The 19,086-nt window shown below is 43.2% G+C and overlaps 1 protein-coding gene across 1 annotated transcript; it reads left to right on the top strand.

Moving 5' to 3' along the window:
- The first annotated feature begins 1,150 nt into the window (after positions 1-1,150).
- LOC143585182 (pentatricopeptide repeat-containing protein At4g18975, chloroplastic-like) lies at positions 1,151-2,674 on the top strand. The gene is made up of 2 exons (XM_077067028.1): positions 1,151-1,280; positions 1,634-2,674. The coding sequence occupies exon 2, from the start codon at positions 1,753-1,755 to the stop codon at positions 2,491-2,493; it is 741 nt and encodes a 246-aa protein (XP_076923143.1). The 5' UTR covers positions 1,151-1,280; positions 1,634-1,752; the 3' UTR covers positions 2,494-2,674.
- Positions 2,675-19,086: the final 16,412 nt, after the last annotated feature.

Genomic DNA, 19,086 nt, shown 5'->3' with positions numbered 1-19,086 from the left:
ATTGTAAAACATAATTAATAAAAAAATTAATTAGTAATTAGTTATTTATTTAAAAAATTACTAATTAAAAAAAGAGGGTTATATGCCCCTGTATGCTATACGGGGCTTATATAGTTCGTCAAGTTGTCAAATCGGTTGTCATTTTGTACCATATACAAGGCGTATAAAGTACAACATAAAAAAGAAAAAAATATCTCAATGTGCGGCGTATAAAGCTATACTTCTCGCATTGAGATGTTTACCCTAATTTTGGGTGGGTGTGACTAACAGGACCCTTGTTCAATTCATGTATTATACCATATTTAAAGATAATGAAATGCAATAATTGATAAAATCTTAATTTTTTCCTCGTAAATTGTAAGGTTGGAAATTAGTATTCCAATATGATTACTCTAAAGAGTTATAAAAAGATAGGTAACCTAAGGGTGTAAACGAGCCGAGCACGAGTTTGATTTGTTTTGACTTACGAGATTTTGAGTTTGGCTCTTGAGTTGTTTTTTTAAAAAAGAACTCGGCATATTTGTTATATATTAAGGGGGTGTTTGGCCTAGCTGTTTTTTTAACAAAGCTTATAGCCTTTTTAGCCATTTTTTTCAAAATAAGCTTAACTTGGTGTGTGATTTAGCCTTTTAAATTTATGCTTATTAGCTTATATAAGCTAATTTGAAGAAGCTTATTTGAAGATGAGTTTTTAGCTTATTTGAAGAAATTTATTTGTGTAAGGATGTAAGTTACTAATTTGTCCTCAAATGGTGATGAATTAATAATTATTGAAGCAACTTATTACTCTAACAAATTAAGAATAATAGATTTAACAACTTATTAAGATGCATAATTAACTTGTAGAATATAAACTAATTCAAACACTTAAAAAGAGCTTATCAAGTAATTAAAAATAAGCTATAAGCTACTTCAAAATATAAGCATAAGCAAAAAATTAAAAGCTAGGCCAAACACTCCCTCAGTCAAGTTATATATATAATTTTAATTACTTTTATATATTTCTAGAAAATCATAAACAAGTCTAATCTCGTTTAATAACTTAAAGGAGCTTTATTTAAAGTTCAGGCTCGAAAATACCAGACTTGTTTCAAGTTGTTATTCTATCCAACCTCGAGTAGCTCGTTAGCAGCTTGGCTCGTTAACCTTATTAAAGAATTAATTATAATGTTCTACTTTAAGTTGAGATGAGGTGATAAACAGGCGTTTAAAAAAACCCTCGAAATCAAGACTATTGCTAAACAGGCAGCATATAAAGAAACATTTGATCATCTGATTAGGTATATCTTTGATTATTTATGTTTCTTGTTCTAGGGGGTTTGATGATTATTATCGAATAACGGGTGTGCAGACCAGGTGTTCGATAAAATGCCAAGCCCAAGTTTTAGAATATATATCTTGTAAGCTTATACAACAGTAACTAAAAAGAATTAAACAAGTCCAATTGACGATTAATTATTTCTAAAACCTCTTCCATTCATGTTATTCAAGACTTTGATGGCTGGAAAATTGATGTTGTAATCAACAAAAAAAGGTGTAGACAAGGTGTTCGATAAAATGCCGAACCGAGATTTTAGTATGTGAATTTTGTTATTTCAGGTGTTTGATTAGTTTATTCTGCACCTTGTTACAGGCCTTGAGAATACCATTGTGGGTTGCTGCTAACGTGTTCGATAAAATGCCCAGCCCAAATTTCGGTATGTGAGTTTCGTTATATCAAGTGTTTGATTCAACTTTGAACTCTTGTTCATAATGTGGAGACCGGTATTTATGGCTAAACTTGCTCAACGAATAAGTATTCGGGCTCAGCCCATTGTTTATATCCACAACCAGACTGTAACAACAAAACCTGTGAGTCTATACTCGGGCGAGCCGATATCCAAACGGGAAATAGGCGAAAACGTGCCAAGAAACGAGAAAGTCAACTTTTTGGTCAAAATCTTGAACGACGTCGACAACAGTAAAGAATCGGTATACCATGCTCTTGACGCGTGGGTGGCATGGGAACAAGATTTTCCAGTCGGGCCTTTGAGGCAGGCGTTAATTGGTCTCGAGAAAGAACATCAATGGCATAGAATCATTCATGTTATAAAATGGATGTTGAGTAAAGGTCAAGGGACAACAATGGGGACGTACGGGCAGTTGGTTCGGGCACTAGATATGGATCATCGGGTAGAAGAAGCGCATGAGGTTTGGGAGAAGAAGCTTGGTGTGGACTTGCATTCGGTCCCATGGCAGATATGTCACCAGATGATCGGGGTTTATTATAGAAATAATATGATGGAACGGGTGGTTAAGCTTTTTAAGGCATTAGAAGCGTTTGACAGGAAAGCGAGAGATAAGAAGATAGTGAAGAAAATTGGTGACGCGTATGAGATTTTGGGGTTGGTTGAAGAGAAAGAACGAGTTTTGGAGAAATATAAGAGTTTGTTTAACGAAACACCGTCCGCCAAGAAATCTACAAGAACTTCGATAAAGAAGTCAAAAGGGTGATTGCAATTTGCTTATATAGTTTCTAAAACGGGCACGACAGGTAACATGTCATACTTGTTCAGGTTGAAATGCGTCGTTTTGAAAAAGTATCAATTTAGTTTGGATTAAACCCCACTTGGGTTGAAAAGGACTATTATGTGTTCTTATTTGAAATATAAGACTGCATATATGGTATTGTTGATATAGCATAAGTTCATTTTTGTAATCAATTTTTACACACCAGGTGAGTGTTTATAGAAAATATAGAGAATTTATAGAAAAGAAAACAATCAAGAACAATATACAGAATTCGTGATTAAATTTATGAGCAATGTTTGAACTACTAAATAAGAAATTCGTAATCTTCAATATAAAGCTTAGGTAGCGTATTTGGTACGTAGGATTGGGAGCAGGGGCGGACCCACATAGTGCAGATCGGGGTCCCGGGACTAATGTTTTTTAGAAATTTGGTATATTAATTTTTTCATGGACCCCATAATAATTAATAGATGGAACCCATAATAATTAACTCCCTTCTCTTTCAACTTTTAAATGTCATTTAAAGGTCATGTGTTCAAGGCTCACTCAATCCGTTTTTCTTTTTCTTTTTTTTAAATATTCACCCAATGACAGTTAAGATACTTAAAATAACAACTGTCACACTAGCTATAGCCTATAAACGTGCTGCTATAAACTGGACTGTTTTTTCCCACAAGTATGGCATCAGATGGGATGGGATGGGATGCAGATTAAATTGCAACAAAAGCATAAAGATTAGCAAATACAATCTCCATGAAACACTTTAAAATTTAAATAACAGAAGATAAAATATATTAGTGGGTGCAAGTATTCCTAAGCAACTATTATCAAGTTGGACATGGAATAATTAATCTCTTTCTAATTTTAAGCAAAGTTTTAACAAAATTACAAATTACACTTGTTACAAAGAATATAGCCATAGCCCATAAGGGATAAGGGAGAAGTTGGTAAATTAAGACCATTTAATCCCGATTAGTTCAACGGCTTTAAGTATTGGTTAGAGTATAGTTTAAAGACGGATAAAGTATTTTGTTTGGTCTGTTACTTATTCAATAAAAACAGTCGAAAAGATGCATTTGTAACATATGGATATCATGGTTGAAACAAAAAAGATTGATTGGTTGCTCATGTAGTAAGCATAATAGTTATCACACTTAAATCTGAGTATGGGACCTCGCCTCGACCCGAACAATGACTGACCCGGAAATTTTGAGCATCGGAAATATGGGACCCCATTGAGCAAAAAAATCTGGGTCCGCCACTGATTGGGAGGATGTATGGAATGAATCAATGTTATGCAATGTTTTCAGACCTGGCCTGGACGTTGACCCGGACGCTTTACTGGGTCAACGGTCGAACAGTCTCGGAAGAACGGACGGATATTTGACCCGGATGACATCATAAATAATATATATATATATACACACAATTAAATAATTATATAGAGTGAATGAAAAGTAAATAATTATTCATATGTTAAATAATATTTGCTGAACCACATATGTGATTAAAAGCTGAAAACGACGTATGTGAAATAATTCTTTTAGGGGCTTCGACTACACATATTCCCAATAAATATGTGAAATAATTCCTATATGGGCTTAGTTAACCAGTTAAACCTACATCTTACCCCCATGCAATTGTAACATCGTGAAAATTTCGAGTTTAAATTTTAAATTTCCAAAGTTTGAGATCCAATCTGCCAAATTCCAAAGTCAAAATTGAAAATCTGGTTTTCCTGACCCATCTCAATACGCGACGGATCAGAAGGGAAACCCATCGCGTATCGCGATGGGTTGTCTAACAGCGAGACGCGTGGCTTGCCACGTGGCAACACGTGGCATGACGTTCGCCACGTGTCCCGCCACATGGCCACACGTGGCACATCGTTCACCACGTGGCACACCGTCTGCCACGTGGCAGACCTATATGGTGACTGGCCATGGCTACGTCGCGATACGTGACGGGCTAGCTTAAGGCCATCGCGTATCGCGATGCCCTGCCAGATTTTGCCTATAAATAGCAAGCTCGGGTATTCACAATTTTCATCCCAAAATTCATACATCTCTCTCTCACTAATATCTCTCTAGAATCCCATAATCATACCATCGATCCACCTCGAAAAGCGTGCCCCGATTCCTTGATTTTCGTGCCCGTTATTCATGCCACTTTCCATCAAGCGTACCAATCAAGAAGTAGTTTGCCATTTCCCGACATTATTAGCCTCGTGAAGCGTGCCAACAAGTGGTGAAGTATTGGTGTTCATCGATTCACGTGCTAAGGAAAGGGTGACGAGAAAGAAGATTGAGCAAGAAGATAAAGAAAGTAAAACGATGTTGAGGTGCTGCTCGAGTATTTAGGGTTTGTAAGCCGAGCAAGGGTAGGCATAATGTACAAATAAAATAATAATAAAATATTATAAAAGGCTTAAACCTTAAGTCGAGGTTATACTCGATACCTCGATAAAATATAAAAGAAAAGTAAAAGAAAGGAATTAAAGAAGATTAATAAAGATATATATATATATATATGTGTGTGTGTGTGTGTGTGTGATTATATATTTATATACTTGATTCTTTGTTATAGAAATATTATTTAAGGGATAAATAACTATTCTTAAATAATAAAGAAAAGCATACGTTTATTAGAGAAAAAGAAACGTAGGGTTTTATAAATAAACTAAAGGTTTATAATATTACTTTTTAACTAAAGGTTTTAAAGTAAAAGAGATTTTGAACTAAAGGTTCATCGAGGTAAAGTTTATAAAATAAGACTAAAGGTCTTAAGCTAGATTGTATATCCGACTAACAAATGATTATACTCATACTATAGGTGCGAGATAGCAACGGGATAGACCCTCGGACGGTGTTTGAAGCCGATCCAAATTGAAAAGGTGAATACCTTTCAACTTTTACAAACTTGTTTTCAAACGAGTCAACGTGTTATATGAAAAACTTTACATGAGACTAAGTGTCTCTAAAATATTTATAAACAAGAGTATAAACACTGGCCTCAGGCTATCGTGTACGTTTTTCTGGATCCTTACATATGTGATGGGCACATCACACTTGGTCACAATTACGCCCGCCTGCGGGGAGTATGACCTTGTGTATACGTATAGGCACTCAACTAGTCGAACGCTGCGGTGTTTGCTGGGGGAACCGATTGTAGAGACTTGAGTTTATGAATTGTGTTGTTTTAACTTGGTTATTCCTAAGCCACGATGGTCCGAGACTTGCGTAGTCTCGAGGGGTGATCAAGTAAAGAAAATATTTTTAGCGTCAGCATATTCACCAACATTCGTTGCTGACATATTTTCTTAACATTTTGCAGGTGATCAAGGTTAGGGTTTGGAGTAACGAAGTGCTCAAGATATCCGATGGATCGGATCTTTTTGATAAACTTAATATATTGTAAATGGTGGTTTTGTAAAACTTAAACAAGTAATCTTTCAAACATTAAACGAGAAACTTTTAAATCCCGTCTTTTGTATGTAAATATTTATATTTAAATCAACAAGTTTTCAAGACTTCCGCTATTAAAACGTAACTCTGATAAATTACAATTGTGGTACCAACATATGTGACATACGCTTAGGCCGTGGTTCGGGGTGTGACAGTAATCATGTATTCAGTTTTCTATTATACATCATTTCTTTAAATCAGCCGCAAACCAACAGCCACACCAGCTTGCAACGACATCGTCAACCACCATCGTTGCCAGAATGTTTTTTCCCTTTAAGTTCTTTTTCATCTTTTCTTCTGTATATCTGCTCTAACTATTGCCATCACTAACACAGCACCAGGTCTAGGGATAATTTTAGATGGATATTGATTATATTTTGATTAAAACTTAAACAAATTATGTGTTTACCGGTTCACCTGGTGGGTCACTGTGACCGGTCCGGCCGCCTACCACGAAAATCGGCCGGGTTTTTAGAAACGGGCTAAGCACTGCAACCCGAACCAGTACTGAAGAAACACTAAGTGAACCCTGGACAGATTATAGATAATCTGGGGGTTAAGTAATGTTTCCCACGGGGATGAGGTTCAGCAGAGAAGGTTGTTCTTCTGGAAACCTGCAAAACAGACACCGTAAGCTCGTCACTGAGAAGGGGGGGGGGGGGTTCCTCCTTGTGACCACCCTCCGGCGTGAGAATCAGACTAGATTGCTCTGAATATAAGTGTATATTAAGAGATTGCTAGATAAGATTGAGATATCAGATGATGTCCTTACCATTCCAAGGTGTTGGAGTATTTATAGCCGAAGGTAGGTTTCCAAGCAGGTACAGCCGGCTGAATAGTATTCCTGTTCTACCAACAGTGGACTACGCACAGGCCATGCTGGTTGGTGGATAGGTTACGGCCAACAGTAATAAGGTCGGCTGTATACTGTTCCTTTATTGCCGGCTACGCACTGTTCCACCAACTGTAGGCTGCGCACGTCCCATCGTAAGGGTTGGTGAGTAGGCAGCGGCTAATAGTGACAAACAGTACTAGAGGGTGCTCCTCCTCGTATTGTTGTCGGTGAGCTGTCACCCTGTGATTAGTTCATGGGCTGCTCTGGTCAAACTGTCTGTTCCGCCCATACCTTAGTAGGTATAGTACGAAAGACCTTCCAGAAGCATACGGACTGGCTCATTTAGGCGGGAGTATTCCCGCCTTGCTCATTCCTTCATGTGACTACTGAAGTAACGAATGCCTTGTGCGTGTAGCCATGCTGTTAGTGCGGGTAGCCTTCCCTGATGGCTTGTATCCGCAGCTGCGGGAACAGGCGGGGTACTTCACCATTGGGAGGCTTTCCCTGCGGATACAGCTGGCGTACTGCGCGTAAGGTTCTTTGAGCATGGTGGGTCCTGCTGGAGCAGTTGGTCATTGCGCAGACGTCCCTGTTCAAGGTGAGTCTTGCGGGTCCAACTGGGCTCTGCTGGGACCTACCTCTTCAAGTCCCCCCAGTCCAATGTTCTTCTCATGAATTATTAATAAGTGAGGTGAACTTTTGGACTTAGCAAGGGGTTTTGAAAAGGGTTTAGTTTTTCGGTTTTCCGTGGTGATTCATTCCGCGGTTTTCCTGATGTCACGCAGAAATTCCCGACTTTTCTGCTTGATCTTTGGTTATGAAGCGGGTAGGTCTGTAACCTTCTCGCAAGTCAGGAGCGCTGAGTCCCACCTGTGTGGATTCTCCATGAGGTTTTGGTAGTTTTGAACATAGTGATCAATTATGTTAAAACCACCAATTCCATCCTAGAGCTTCAAACAACGTAGTTCTCGACGTTCCCGCTATGCGGGGATGTTATTTCCATTTCCGCAAGCATTGCCCAGAAGATCCTTCTTGATTTCAATTCCCAGCGGAGCGCTAGGTATGTGAAGGGTTGTCTTAACACTGTACCCGCGCTCGTCTTATGGTTACTTTACTTCCAAGGTATTCCTGGCGTCCATTCCCTGCGGGTGCTAAGTATGTGAAGGGTTTTGCCATAACACTGTACCCGCATCCGTCTTACGGTTACTTGGTTGCCGAGGAATTCTTGGCTTCAATTCCCTGCGGGTGCTAGGTACGTGAAGGGTTTTGCCTTTACACTGTACCCGCATCCGTCTTACGGTTACTTGTTTGCCAAGGTAAGGGGTATTTTCCCGCTTACTTTTGAATATTTTTGAATTTTGAATTTCGAAATTCGAAGAGTTGGTGGAATGATAGGAACAGTCCAAACATCTGAAACGTCGTGCGACGGTTTCTTCTGACTGTGTCAGGACGTGCAGGAAGTTATGGTGACGTGACAGTACATGGTCATTCCAGACGCTTTTTCAGGCGCGTGGGCGCGATTTTTCGGGCGCGTGGCCGCGAAATTAATGGTATGCGTCCTGTCAACAGCTGTCGCCAGCTTGCTTTTTGCCACGTGTCATAGTTTCATTGCACCTTCGTTTTCTCTCTCCTCCGCATTAATTTCATCGCATTAATTGCGATTAGTATATAAAGGGGGAGAGGGTTCTTTGTAATCCACACTTTCAATCTTCTCTTCATCTTTTAAGCGATTTCCGGCGAATACTCATCCTTTTTCAGGCAAGCATTCTCCCGAAATCGTTTTCTTCTCTTTTACAAGATGTCTCGTGATATCGATTCTACAGCTGATGACAAGAGTACTGCTGGTGAGTGCCAGTGTGCTCTGCCTGGCGATCTATATCGGTACGTCGTCAGGAAGTTCATGCTCGAGTCTCTCGAGCCTGAGTTTCCTGAACCCCACCAGACGGTATACGATGCCCCCAGTGGCAAGATCGGGGTTTATGCTGCATTCTTTGTCTATGGGAATCTTAGGTTCCCATTGACAAAGTTTGTTTACCGTGTCCTTGAGAGGCACGGTGTTCATTTGACCGAGTTGCACCCCATGGCGATCGCCAAGATTCGCCACTTCGAGTGGATGTGCCGGATACTGGGCGTTGAGCCCTATGTTGACCGCCTGATGACCTTCTATACTTGGAGGTGCATCCAGGGGTGGTACACGTTGACAACCCGGATTAAGGGTTTAAAGATCTGCGCGACCGAGCGCAGTCTTCGGGCGTGGAAGAGGGAGTTTTTCTTCATATCCGCTCGCGCCATCCCCATTGCCATGAAATTCAAGAACGGGCAGGCACTTCCCAGCCTTCACGCCTCCAACTACCAGGAGGCGGAATGGTTTGCGAAGATATCTCGGGTCCAATCTCCGGTTTACCGGTTTGCGGAGTCCGGGATGGTGATGCTGGGGATGAGCCGAGTGTGGAAGGCTGCCGATGCACAAAAGATCCCAATCGTCCTCGAATACGGTTCGAACTCTGTTCCTTACGGTATGCTTTGTCTCTTATTGTTGATTCTGAATTGCTTCTAACTTTTTTCCTGTTTATTTCATAGGGGAACGACCTGCAGTCGCTCCTTAATCCGCGGGAGGCTGACGGTCCCGCCCGGATGGGTACTCGCGCTCTAGACGAGAACGAGTTGCCCATCCTAGAACAGACGGCGGATCGGTTCGTGGAGGTCTATCCGCTAGGCCATGAGATCCTCAGTGCCCGTCGGCCAGGTAAGGCGCTCTTCGACCCTCGACCCCTCAATGTTGAAACCTCTGCTGGAATTCCTCTAATCGTATGTTCTGATGAGGAATCCGCAGATGGTCCTCCATTGGTGCGGAAGAAGAAAGCTGCCGGCGGGAAGGGGAAAGAGAAGGCCTCCACTGCCGATCCAGCGCCTCGGTCTGATTCGGAGACCGAGAGCGAAGAGGTGGCGGGGAATCCCGGTGGTGATAAGACCACCGCTCCGGAGGTTGCGACTGTCACCTCCGGAGAGCCGAAGAAGACGACGGTGACCGGCGCGAAGAGGCCGGCTCCATCGGGTCCGTCCCCGCCTCTCCGTACCTTTAGGCTCAAGAAAACCCGTAAGTACAACTTTCCTTTAGCTTTTTATCTTCATAGCTTAATCTTTTACACTTTTCTTCTTTATGCAGGCGTGGATGTTGACGCATTCCAGGGTGAGGTGCCGAGTAGTACCTCTCCGCCAATGACGGTAGGCTTGGTCAGCCTACCTGAGGCGTCGACCCAGGCGCCTGCGCCTGCTTCCGCTGGTTCAGTTGCTCACTCCTTTGAGCCGACTGTTCCAGCCGAGATGACGTCACCGCCGGCTGTGAGTGCGATTTTTACAGCATCCTTCACCGAGCCGGCGGTTACTATTGCTGCGGATTCCGCGGCAGCGACCGCGGCGGCGACCACGGCGGCTGCTACCATGCCCCCGCCATCGGCAACGACGGCCGGTCCATCAGGTACGCATGGGGCTTCCCGCCAATCTTTGCTACCTTCCCATCTGCCTGACCTCTTGGATGGATTTCCTTTGGGTTCAGGTGATGGGTTCGGCGGCTATCGGCCTGTCATTGACCCTACAGGTGCGTAGGGTTCTTCTGGCTCATTTTATATATATATATTTTATCATCTTTTCCTAACTGCTTTGTGTTTTTTGCAGTGTCGGATTCCAATGAAGTGTATGTTCCACGATGGAACATTCGCCGAGGAACAACCCTTCGCACCCCTGTGGAGTGCGTGGAATGGGCTCGTCACGCTGCTCCCAGTGGTGCGTTGGGGGAAGCCATGGCTAGCTACCAGGAGGGTAGGCTAACCAATGAGCTTCGGGTTCTCCTGGCCCGGATGCAGCCGCGCGTCGAGCTGCTTTGTCGTGAAAACGACAAGTTAAAAGCAGCTCGCCTCAAGGAAGTAGCTCAGGCGCGGGCTGTGCGGGAGGAGAACCAAAAACTTGCCGCAGTGGCTGCGGAGAAGGAGAAGGCCTTCAAGGCCCTCGAGGTTGAAGTTCAGGCTCGACTCGAGGCCCGTTCCAAGGCTGCCCAAGCTGTTAATGAACAGCTTCGGCTGGCTAAGGAAACTGCGAGGAACGCAACCGAGAGGGCCACCAAGGCTGAAGCTATTGCTGAGCCTCTGCGCGTGGAGAATGAAGAACTTAAAGCCAAATTAGAGGCTCTCCAGCAGGCTCATGATGCCTTGGCGATGGAAGACGCCAAAAAGCTCCAGGAGATCTTGGACCAGAGGGGGGTGCTTGACCATACTGAGCGGAAGCTAAAGGGCGTCGAAGAGGCTGCGGCTAAAGAAGTGTTGCTTGCCAACCTTAACAAGAGTGAAGCCGAACGCGCCCGTAACAAAGCTCAAGCTGCCCTCCAAGAAGCTCTGGTTGCCAAGGAATGGCTTCTTCGAGAAGCGTTGTCTCAGGTAAGCTTTCATGTCTTTACGCTTTTCTTTGTAAATAAAAAGGGTGTTGACACTTGTATATTTTCTTTTGTAGGTTGTGCATCGGGTCTTCTCAGAGACATCTTACGATGATGCTATGAGCGCAGCCCTCAACGCTTCTCACGAGGATCTGGAACGGGCCGGCTTCCTGCTTGGTCTAGGGTTCGTTGAGAAAGGCATCCCGCCTTCCAACTTCCCTTTGTATAATGTGGATACTGAAGCTGTTTACGACCAAGCAGTGAACCAGTATGCTGCCTTCCCGCATCCGGTGGTGGAGAAGGTGAATGAAGTTGCTGCTGCTGATGATGGGCTAGCTATCCTTAAGGCTTTCCTTGAACCTCCACGCTCTACTGACGGCGCTGGTCCAAGTGGAAGTGGCCCTGAAGCCTGATCCTGAAGATCCCTTCCCGCTGCTAGGATAGATTTAGTTTGTATAGATTTACTTTCTTGTAGGCGGGTAGTTACCCGGCCATTCTTGTAACGAATATTTATGAAATATAAATCTTTGTGCGGCTAAGACCTCTTCTTTCATTGGATTCCTTGCTTTATAAACGTTATATGACTTGCATACTTTAGTTTAAATTAGCAATTTTCCAAGTGTTTTAGAATAAGTTAACCTTTGAACGTGGTAGATAATAGGTGTGAAGTTTTGCTTCCTCTTTCGTGATTGTGCGGGTAAGACCGTCACTTGCACTTAGTAGGATGGCTAAACTTTACCCATATCTGACCTGCGTGTAGGTTTTCCTCATCCTTTTTTAGGATAACCTTTGAACGTGGTAGATGATAGGTTGAAGTTTTGCTTCCTTGTTAGTGATTGTGCGGGTAAGACCGTCACTTGCACTTACAAGGATGGCTAAACTTTACTTACATCTGACCTGCGTGTAGGTTTTCCTTATTTTTAGCGTTGTGTTTATGCGGGTTTTGCCGCCTTCCACACGTAACGACTTGCTTCTTCCCCATTTATGCGGTGAATACCGGCACCAGTGTGGGAAGTTCATAATTATAAAGGTAAAGTTAACACATTATGAAAGGAGAATCATTTCCATTAGAAGTGGCTCTAGGCCTTTTCTTTACAAGTTTGGAATTGATCTACATATAACATTTGCGTAATTGAGCTCCATTCCACGTTCTTGGGATGGGAGTGCCATCGAGCCTTTCGAGCCGGTATGCGCCCTTTCCCAGGACTTCTTTGATAATGTATGGCCCTTCCCAGACCGGGGCCAGCTTTCCTGGGCGTTCTTGGTTCGAAGCCTCGTTGTTACGCAGTATGTAGTCTCCTACATTGAAGTTGCAGAGTTTTACCCGCGTGTTGTAGTACTTTTGCATTTGTCGCTTGTAGTTCTCTTCACGCAATGCGGCTAAGTCTCTGCGTTCCTCGGTTAGCATAAGATCCAACCGTCTTTCCGCATCATTGTCTTCTGGCTGAATCAAGACCCTTGGTGAGGGTAAACCAATTTCGACCGGGACCATGGCTTCAGTGCCATAAGTGAGGCTGAACGGGGTTTCTCCCGTACTGGCCTTCTTCAGCGTTCTGTTTGCCCAAAGGACGTGCGGAAGCTCGTCCACCCAGCCGGATCTGTGTTCCAACAGTCTTTTCTTTATGCCTTCGACGATGCTCTTATTTGCTCTTTCCACCTCACCATTACCTTGCGGGTGTGCCACTGAAGTAAAGGTGTGGGTGATTTGAAGTTCTTTCAGCCACTGTTGTAGCTTCTTGTCAGCAAAGTTGGTGCCGTTATCGCTCACCAAATTCTGGGGAATGCCGGTGATCATCGCTACACCCTCCGCTGTTGGCCATCCCATCATGCCGTGGACTGAGGATACCACGGCGTTGAATCTTGCCATCCCGTCTCTCCCGAAGAGAATGTCGTATGTGTGGTGTGGCTTTTTCATCACGACAAAGTCCACATCTTCTGTGTGGGAGTGTTTCCCATCCGTAAGAGTGACGGGGAAAGATAGGATACCCAGGGGGGTGTTTGTGCTGCCGTCAAACCCTTCCATCGAGGCGCAGATCGTTTCCAGGCGTTCCTTGTCTTCGTCATCTAGCTTGTCGAAGAACTGCCTGTACATCACCGTTGACGAGGCGCCATTGTCAGCAAGAGTGCGGGAGGTGATGTAGTGCCCCAGCTGGCTTTTGATGATGATAGGGCCTTCTTTGCTGGGTCCTCCTGGCACTCGCGGGAAGCGCACCTCAGCTTCCTTCCACGCACATGGTTCTATCGTTCGCCTTTTTCTTCCTCTGATATTACCATGAACCATGTTGATGCTGATGTCAACGGGCTTTCGTCCGTTGCCTCTGTACCGGTTGTCGTTCCGTCCTCCCTTCTTGATTGATGCCACCAGGTGTGCCAGTCTTCCATCCTTGACGAATGCTTCAACAATATCCTTCAAGGATGTACACTCTTCCGTATCATGACCTTTTGTCCCGTGGAAGTCACAGGATTTGCTCTGATCCGCATTAGGTCGCTGTCGGATCATTGGAGCTTTTGGCCACGGTAGCTTTTCAGTGGCAAATATCTCCGTGACGCTTTTGGTGAGTGGCGTCCACCGGTGCTTTTGGCTTGGAGGGTGCGCGTGATTTCTTCTGCCAACAAGAGGTTGAGAGCTGGATGAGGTGTCAAAGTTTACCCTTGACTGCCAGATACCTAGCTTCCTCTTTTTATTCTGCCGGGCGATCCAGACATTGTTCTCTCTTGTCCTCTGCGTGTAGAGGTGTGTACTCTGGGGAAGATCCCTTCCCAGTTGCTTTTCTGTCTCGGCAAAGCGCTTTGCCGCCGTCATGATGGCATCCCATGTTGATGGCATGCCATCCTTACCCGTCAATGTGCGGATAAGCTCTGGGTATTCGGCGCCTTGGATGAAAGCGGCGCGAACCAGATCTTCACTTATGTTGCCGAGACTTAGCTTGTTGGAGTTGAAGCGGGTGATGAAGTCTAGTAAAGATTCATCCTCCTCTCTAACGCAGTTGAGGATCGTCCACTGTTCTTCAGTGTATTTCCTCTGTTGGCTGAAGTGTTGGCTGAACTTGTTCTGAAAGTCCGCCCAGTCATATATGTGGTGGACCGGTAAACGATCGAACCATGCCCTGGCCGCTCCGACCAGAGTCATCTGGAACATGTAACACCACGTGGGTTCCGTCCAGTTACTGACGGTAGCCCCCGCAATGAACCTGTTCAGATGGTCGTCTGGGTCGGATAGACCATCATAAGTGCCAATGTTGGACATTTGTTTGGCACTTCTCGGGGCGATTGCCTCCGCAATGTCCCTTGCGAATTTTGACTTTCCTGCATTTGTAGCAGTTGGTCTAAAGGTTTTGGAGAAGTCACGCGGGTTTCTCTCCGCATTTGGTTTAAAAGCTTCCCGAAAATTCCTTTTTGGTTGGAAGTCCGTTTCCTTACGCTTCCCTTTCGCCTTATGGCGAGGGTTTGCGTCGGTATCGGATTCTTCCCTCTCGTCGTCTGAGTACTCGCACTCACTGTTCATATTGAGGTGTTGGCGAGTACTGCCGAATTCGTCAGCCTGTTGAACTGAACGCAAGCGTTCATCCAATTCAGCTTGGAACTCTCTTTGACGTGCTTCGGCCCACGCCTTCACTTGATCTAGTGTTTGGCGAGGGACCCTCGTTCGTTTTTCCAACTGGGCATCAATGAACCCCAGTGGAATATTTACTGCACTTGCTCCGGCTTGGGTAGTCGGGGTAGTGTTCGTAAGATTTGTATAACCGCCGGTGTTCCCCCCAGTTGCTGGGGTTGTGGTTACCGGGGTTTCTTGGTCGGTTACTGGCCTTGGGACCGGAGTAACGTTAACCATTTCTTCAGAAATTTTGAAAAAACTAAATTAGTTCTAGCTTTTATGCACGGATGGCGCCAATGAAGAAACACTAAGTGAACCCTTGACAGATTATAGATAATCTGGGGGTTAAGTAATGTTTCCCACGGGGATGAGGTTCAGCAGAGAAGGTTGTTCTTCTGGAAACCTGCAAAACAGACACCGTAAGCTCGTCACTGAGAAGGGGGGGGGGGTTCCTCCTTGTGACCACCCTCCGGCGTGAGAATCAGACTAGATTGCTCTGAATATAAGTGTATATTAAGAGATTGCTAGATAAGATTGAGATATCAGATGATGTCCTTACCATTCCAAGGTGTTGGAGTATTTATAGCCGAAGGTAGGTTTCCAAGCAGGTACAGCCGGCTGAATAGTATTCCTGTTCTACCAACAGTGGACTACGCACAGGCCATGCTGGTTGGTGGATAGGTTACGGCCAACAGTAATAAGGTCGGCTGTATACTGTTCCTTTATTGCCGGCTACGCACTGTTCCACCAACTGTAGGCTGCGCACGTCCCATCGTAAGGGTTGGTGAGTAGGCAGCGGCTAATAGTGACAAACAGTACTAGAGGGTGCTCCTCCTCGTATTGTTGTCGGTGAGCTGTCACCCTGTGATTAGTTCATGGGCTGCTCTGGTCAAACTGTCTGTTCCGCCCATACCTTAGTAGGTATAGTACGAAAGACCTTCCAGAAGCATACGGACTGGCTCATTTAGGCGGGAGTATTCCCGCCTTGCTCATTCCTTCATGTGACTACTGAAGTAACGAATGCCTTGTGCGTGTAGCCATGCTGTTAGTGCGGGTAGCCTTCCCTGATGGCTTGTATCCGCAGCTGCGGGAACAGGCGGGGTACTTCACCATTGGGAGGCTTTCCCTGCGGATACAGCTGGCGTACTGCGCGTAAGGTTCTTTGAGCATGGTGGGTCCTGCTGGAGCAGTTGGTCATTGCGCAGACGTCCCTGTTCAAGGTGAGTCTTGCGGGTCCAACTGGGCTCTGCTGGGACCTACCTCTTCAAGTACGTATAGCAGGTCCCGGTCCGTCCGGTCCAACCAGCAGGTCCGGGTCAGGTTTAAAAACATTAATGTTATGTAATGAAAAAATTGGGTGATTGGTTGGTCAATAAAATAGAATCATCCATTACACAAAGAATTTCATTTCTTCAAAAGTCAAAACCATTCATTCTCGTTCCGTTCTTTTTGCTTTTCATTCCATTCCTTTTCCACCATACTCTCCAGATCACACAACCTAACAATACCACCACCATCACCGCCACCACTTGGCTGCCACACCGTTGCCGCCACCACCACCTGATTGCCACCACCACCATCGTCACCACCTGATAACCTGCCACCACAACCGTCGCCGCCGCCACCACCACTACCACTTGACTACCACAACTACCACTTGCTCGCCGCCAGCATCAACGGCAGGCCACCACCATCGTTCTCTCCACCATTGTCACCACCAGCGCTGCCACTTGACCACATCGCCACCATTGCTATTTTTTTTGTTTTGAGGTTTGTATCTTTGTCATTTGTATTTCGTTCATGTGAGTTCTTTTTTCTATCAAACAACATACAATAATAATTCTTTTCATTCTCATATGTTAACCAAAAAGGCAAGGGCAGAACATCAATGGAGATAAACATGGAAGAAGATGAAGAGATTGAGAGGAAAAAGAGATGTAGATGGGTTGGAGAGAGAAACCTCTGGTTAGAAATGAGATTGGACACTGTTTTCAAATGGATTATTGAAAGAAAAAGTAAAGAAGAAAGAAGGTCCTATGGGTGCGTCAGATCCATTCTCTCTCAACCACAAATATGATTATTTCATTTTAAATTATGTATATATGTACGTATAAGTAAGTATAAAGCTAATATTATTACATAATTTTACTATCTACTATATATCTTTTTGTAGATTTTTAACTTTGAAATATTTTATGATTAATCATTCAATTGAGTAGTGTGTATATTATATAATGGTCTTTTTGTAATACTCGTGTGAGACATCCGAAATTTTAGAGACGAACCTAGTTCAATTATTGTTTTGGCGACTTAATGACGCCCGCGACTAAGATTCGAGTTCATAATGTCACGTACACAAACCGAGCGTCGAATCGTCACGACTTTGTTTTCTGGATACGCCGCCACCACGTGACTTTTTTCTATCGCTAACCAATTATCCTAAAAAACGATATCCGGTTGCTCAATTAGCTAAAACCTAAATTTGGGTTTTTATGTGTATGAACTTATGATTAATATTATAATATTTTCGGCCCCTCCAGTGAAAATGTTCAAGTTCCGCCAATGCAAATAGGACAAATGAATGGTAATGATCTATTTCATTCACTCATCCATTCCATTTCCCTCCATTCCATTAGAAAAAAACGTGTAGTTTAAGAAGTCAATATGATAATTTCATTTTCGAAAATAAGATCTTTAGTAGAAAAACCTTGCTCGTAATATGAAAGAAATACAATTTATGTCCTTTAAATATTGTCAATTTATGGATCGTATTCTTTAAAAAGTTTACTTACACAGAATGTCCAACTGTGATGGTTGTCTAACATTGCTTGTAAAATTATTAATTTCTATAAAATAGGACAAGTTTGATGATAACTTTGTAAGGAATAGGGATTCAACCAGTGTAATGTATTGGTTTATAACCCAATATACCTATTAGCATGGGCAGATCTATATAGCGACATACAGGTTTACGGGAACCCACTGAGTCTCGAAATTTATATAGGATAGAGGTATAATTTATGATAGTGAACCCACATATCTTTTGAGAGTGAACTCATATACAATTCAGAATTACGGTCCGGTGATAACACTCCAGCTTTCAACTCCTTAATCCCGTGTTCAAATCCGCCTTCGAGCATTAAATTATGCATTTTTTTCTTTTTTCATTCCAGCTTATTAGTTAGGGTTTTTATTATTTTTCTCTTTACCCCCACATCCCCACATCGTTAACACACAATACACATACATAACATGACACAACAACATGGCAGCCTCAAACCCTAAATGCCCACCATCAAACATTAAAACTCCGACAGTCCACCTCCGTGCGCCGCCTCTGTTTATGCCGTGACGCCCTCGGCCCTCCTCTCGTCTCTCATTCATTTCAGTCTTCACCGTAAGGTATATTTTAATGTATTGCTTAAATTATTTATGTTTATTTATTGAACTTACAATTAGAAAGAATGATTATGTCAAAGTTTGTTAAATAATTAGAAAATTAGTGATGTCTAAATTTGATTTGTAGGCATTATGAATATTAAAAGATATCTCCCAAATGAAGGGAATTATTAAAAGATATTTCCCAATATAATTTATGATAGTGAACCCACATATCTTTTGAGAGTGAACTCATATACAATTCAGAATTACGGTCCGGTGATAACACTCCAGCGTTAAATTATGTTTTTTTTTCTTTTTTCATTCCAGCTTACTAGTTAGCTTACTAGTTAGGGTTTTTATTATTCTTCTCTTTACTCTTACATCCCCACATCGTTAATACACATACATAACATGACACAACAACATGGCAGCCTCAAACCCTAACTGCCCACCATCAAACATTCAAACTCCGACAGTCCACCTTCGAGCGCCGCCTCTCTTTCTGCCACGACGCCCTCGACCCTCCTCTCCATCTCTCCTTCACTTCAGTCTTCACCGTAAGGTATATTTTAATGTTTTGCTTAAATTGTTTTTGTTTATTTATTGAAATTACAATTAAAAAGAATGATTATGTCAAAGTTTGTTAAATAAATTAGAAAATTAGTGATGTCTAAATTTAATTTGTAGGCATTATGAATATTAAAAGATATTTCCCAAATGAACAATCAAACATTCAATCAATCATCTTCAAGTAGTAAACAACCCTAAAGAATAGATTTGGATGATCTTCCATGAGATCCTTTGGAAAGGAAACCAATTTCATCTTATCATCCAAGTCAAAAGATAAAATTAGACGAACATATTTGCTTAGTGG

The sequence above is a fragment of the Bidens hawaiensis genome, unplaced genomic scaffold (genome assembly GCF_021521415.1).
Source record: "Bidens hawaiensis isolate Kalapana, Puna unplaced genomic scaffold, B.hawaiensis_p1.1 tig00033604_1, whole genome shotgun sequence".
NCBI classification, from domain to species: domain Eukaryota; kingdom Viridiplantae; phylum Streptophyta; class Magnoliopsida; order Asterales; family Asteraceae; genus Bidens; species Bidens hawaiensis.
This window is presented reverse-complemented; position numbering and strand designations above follow the sequence as displayed.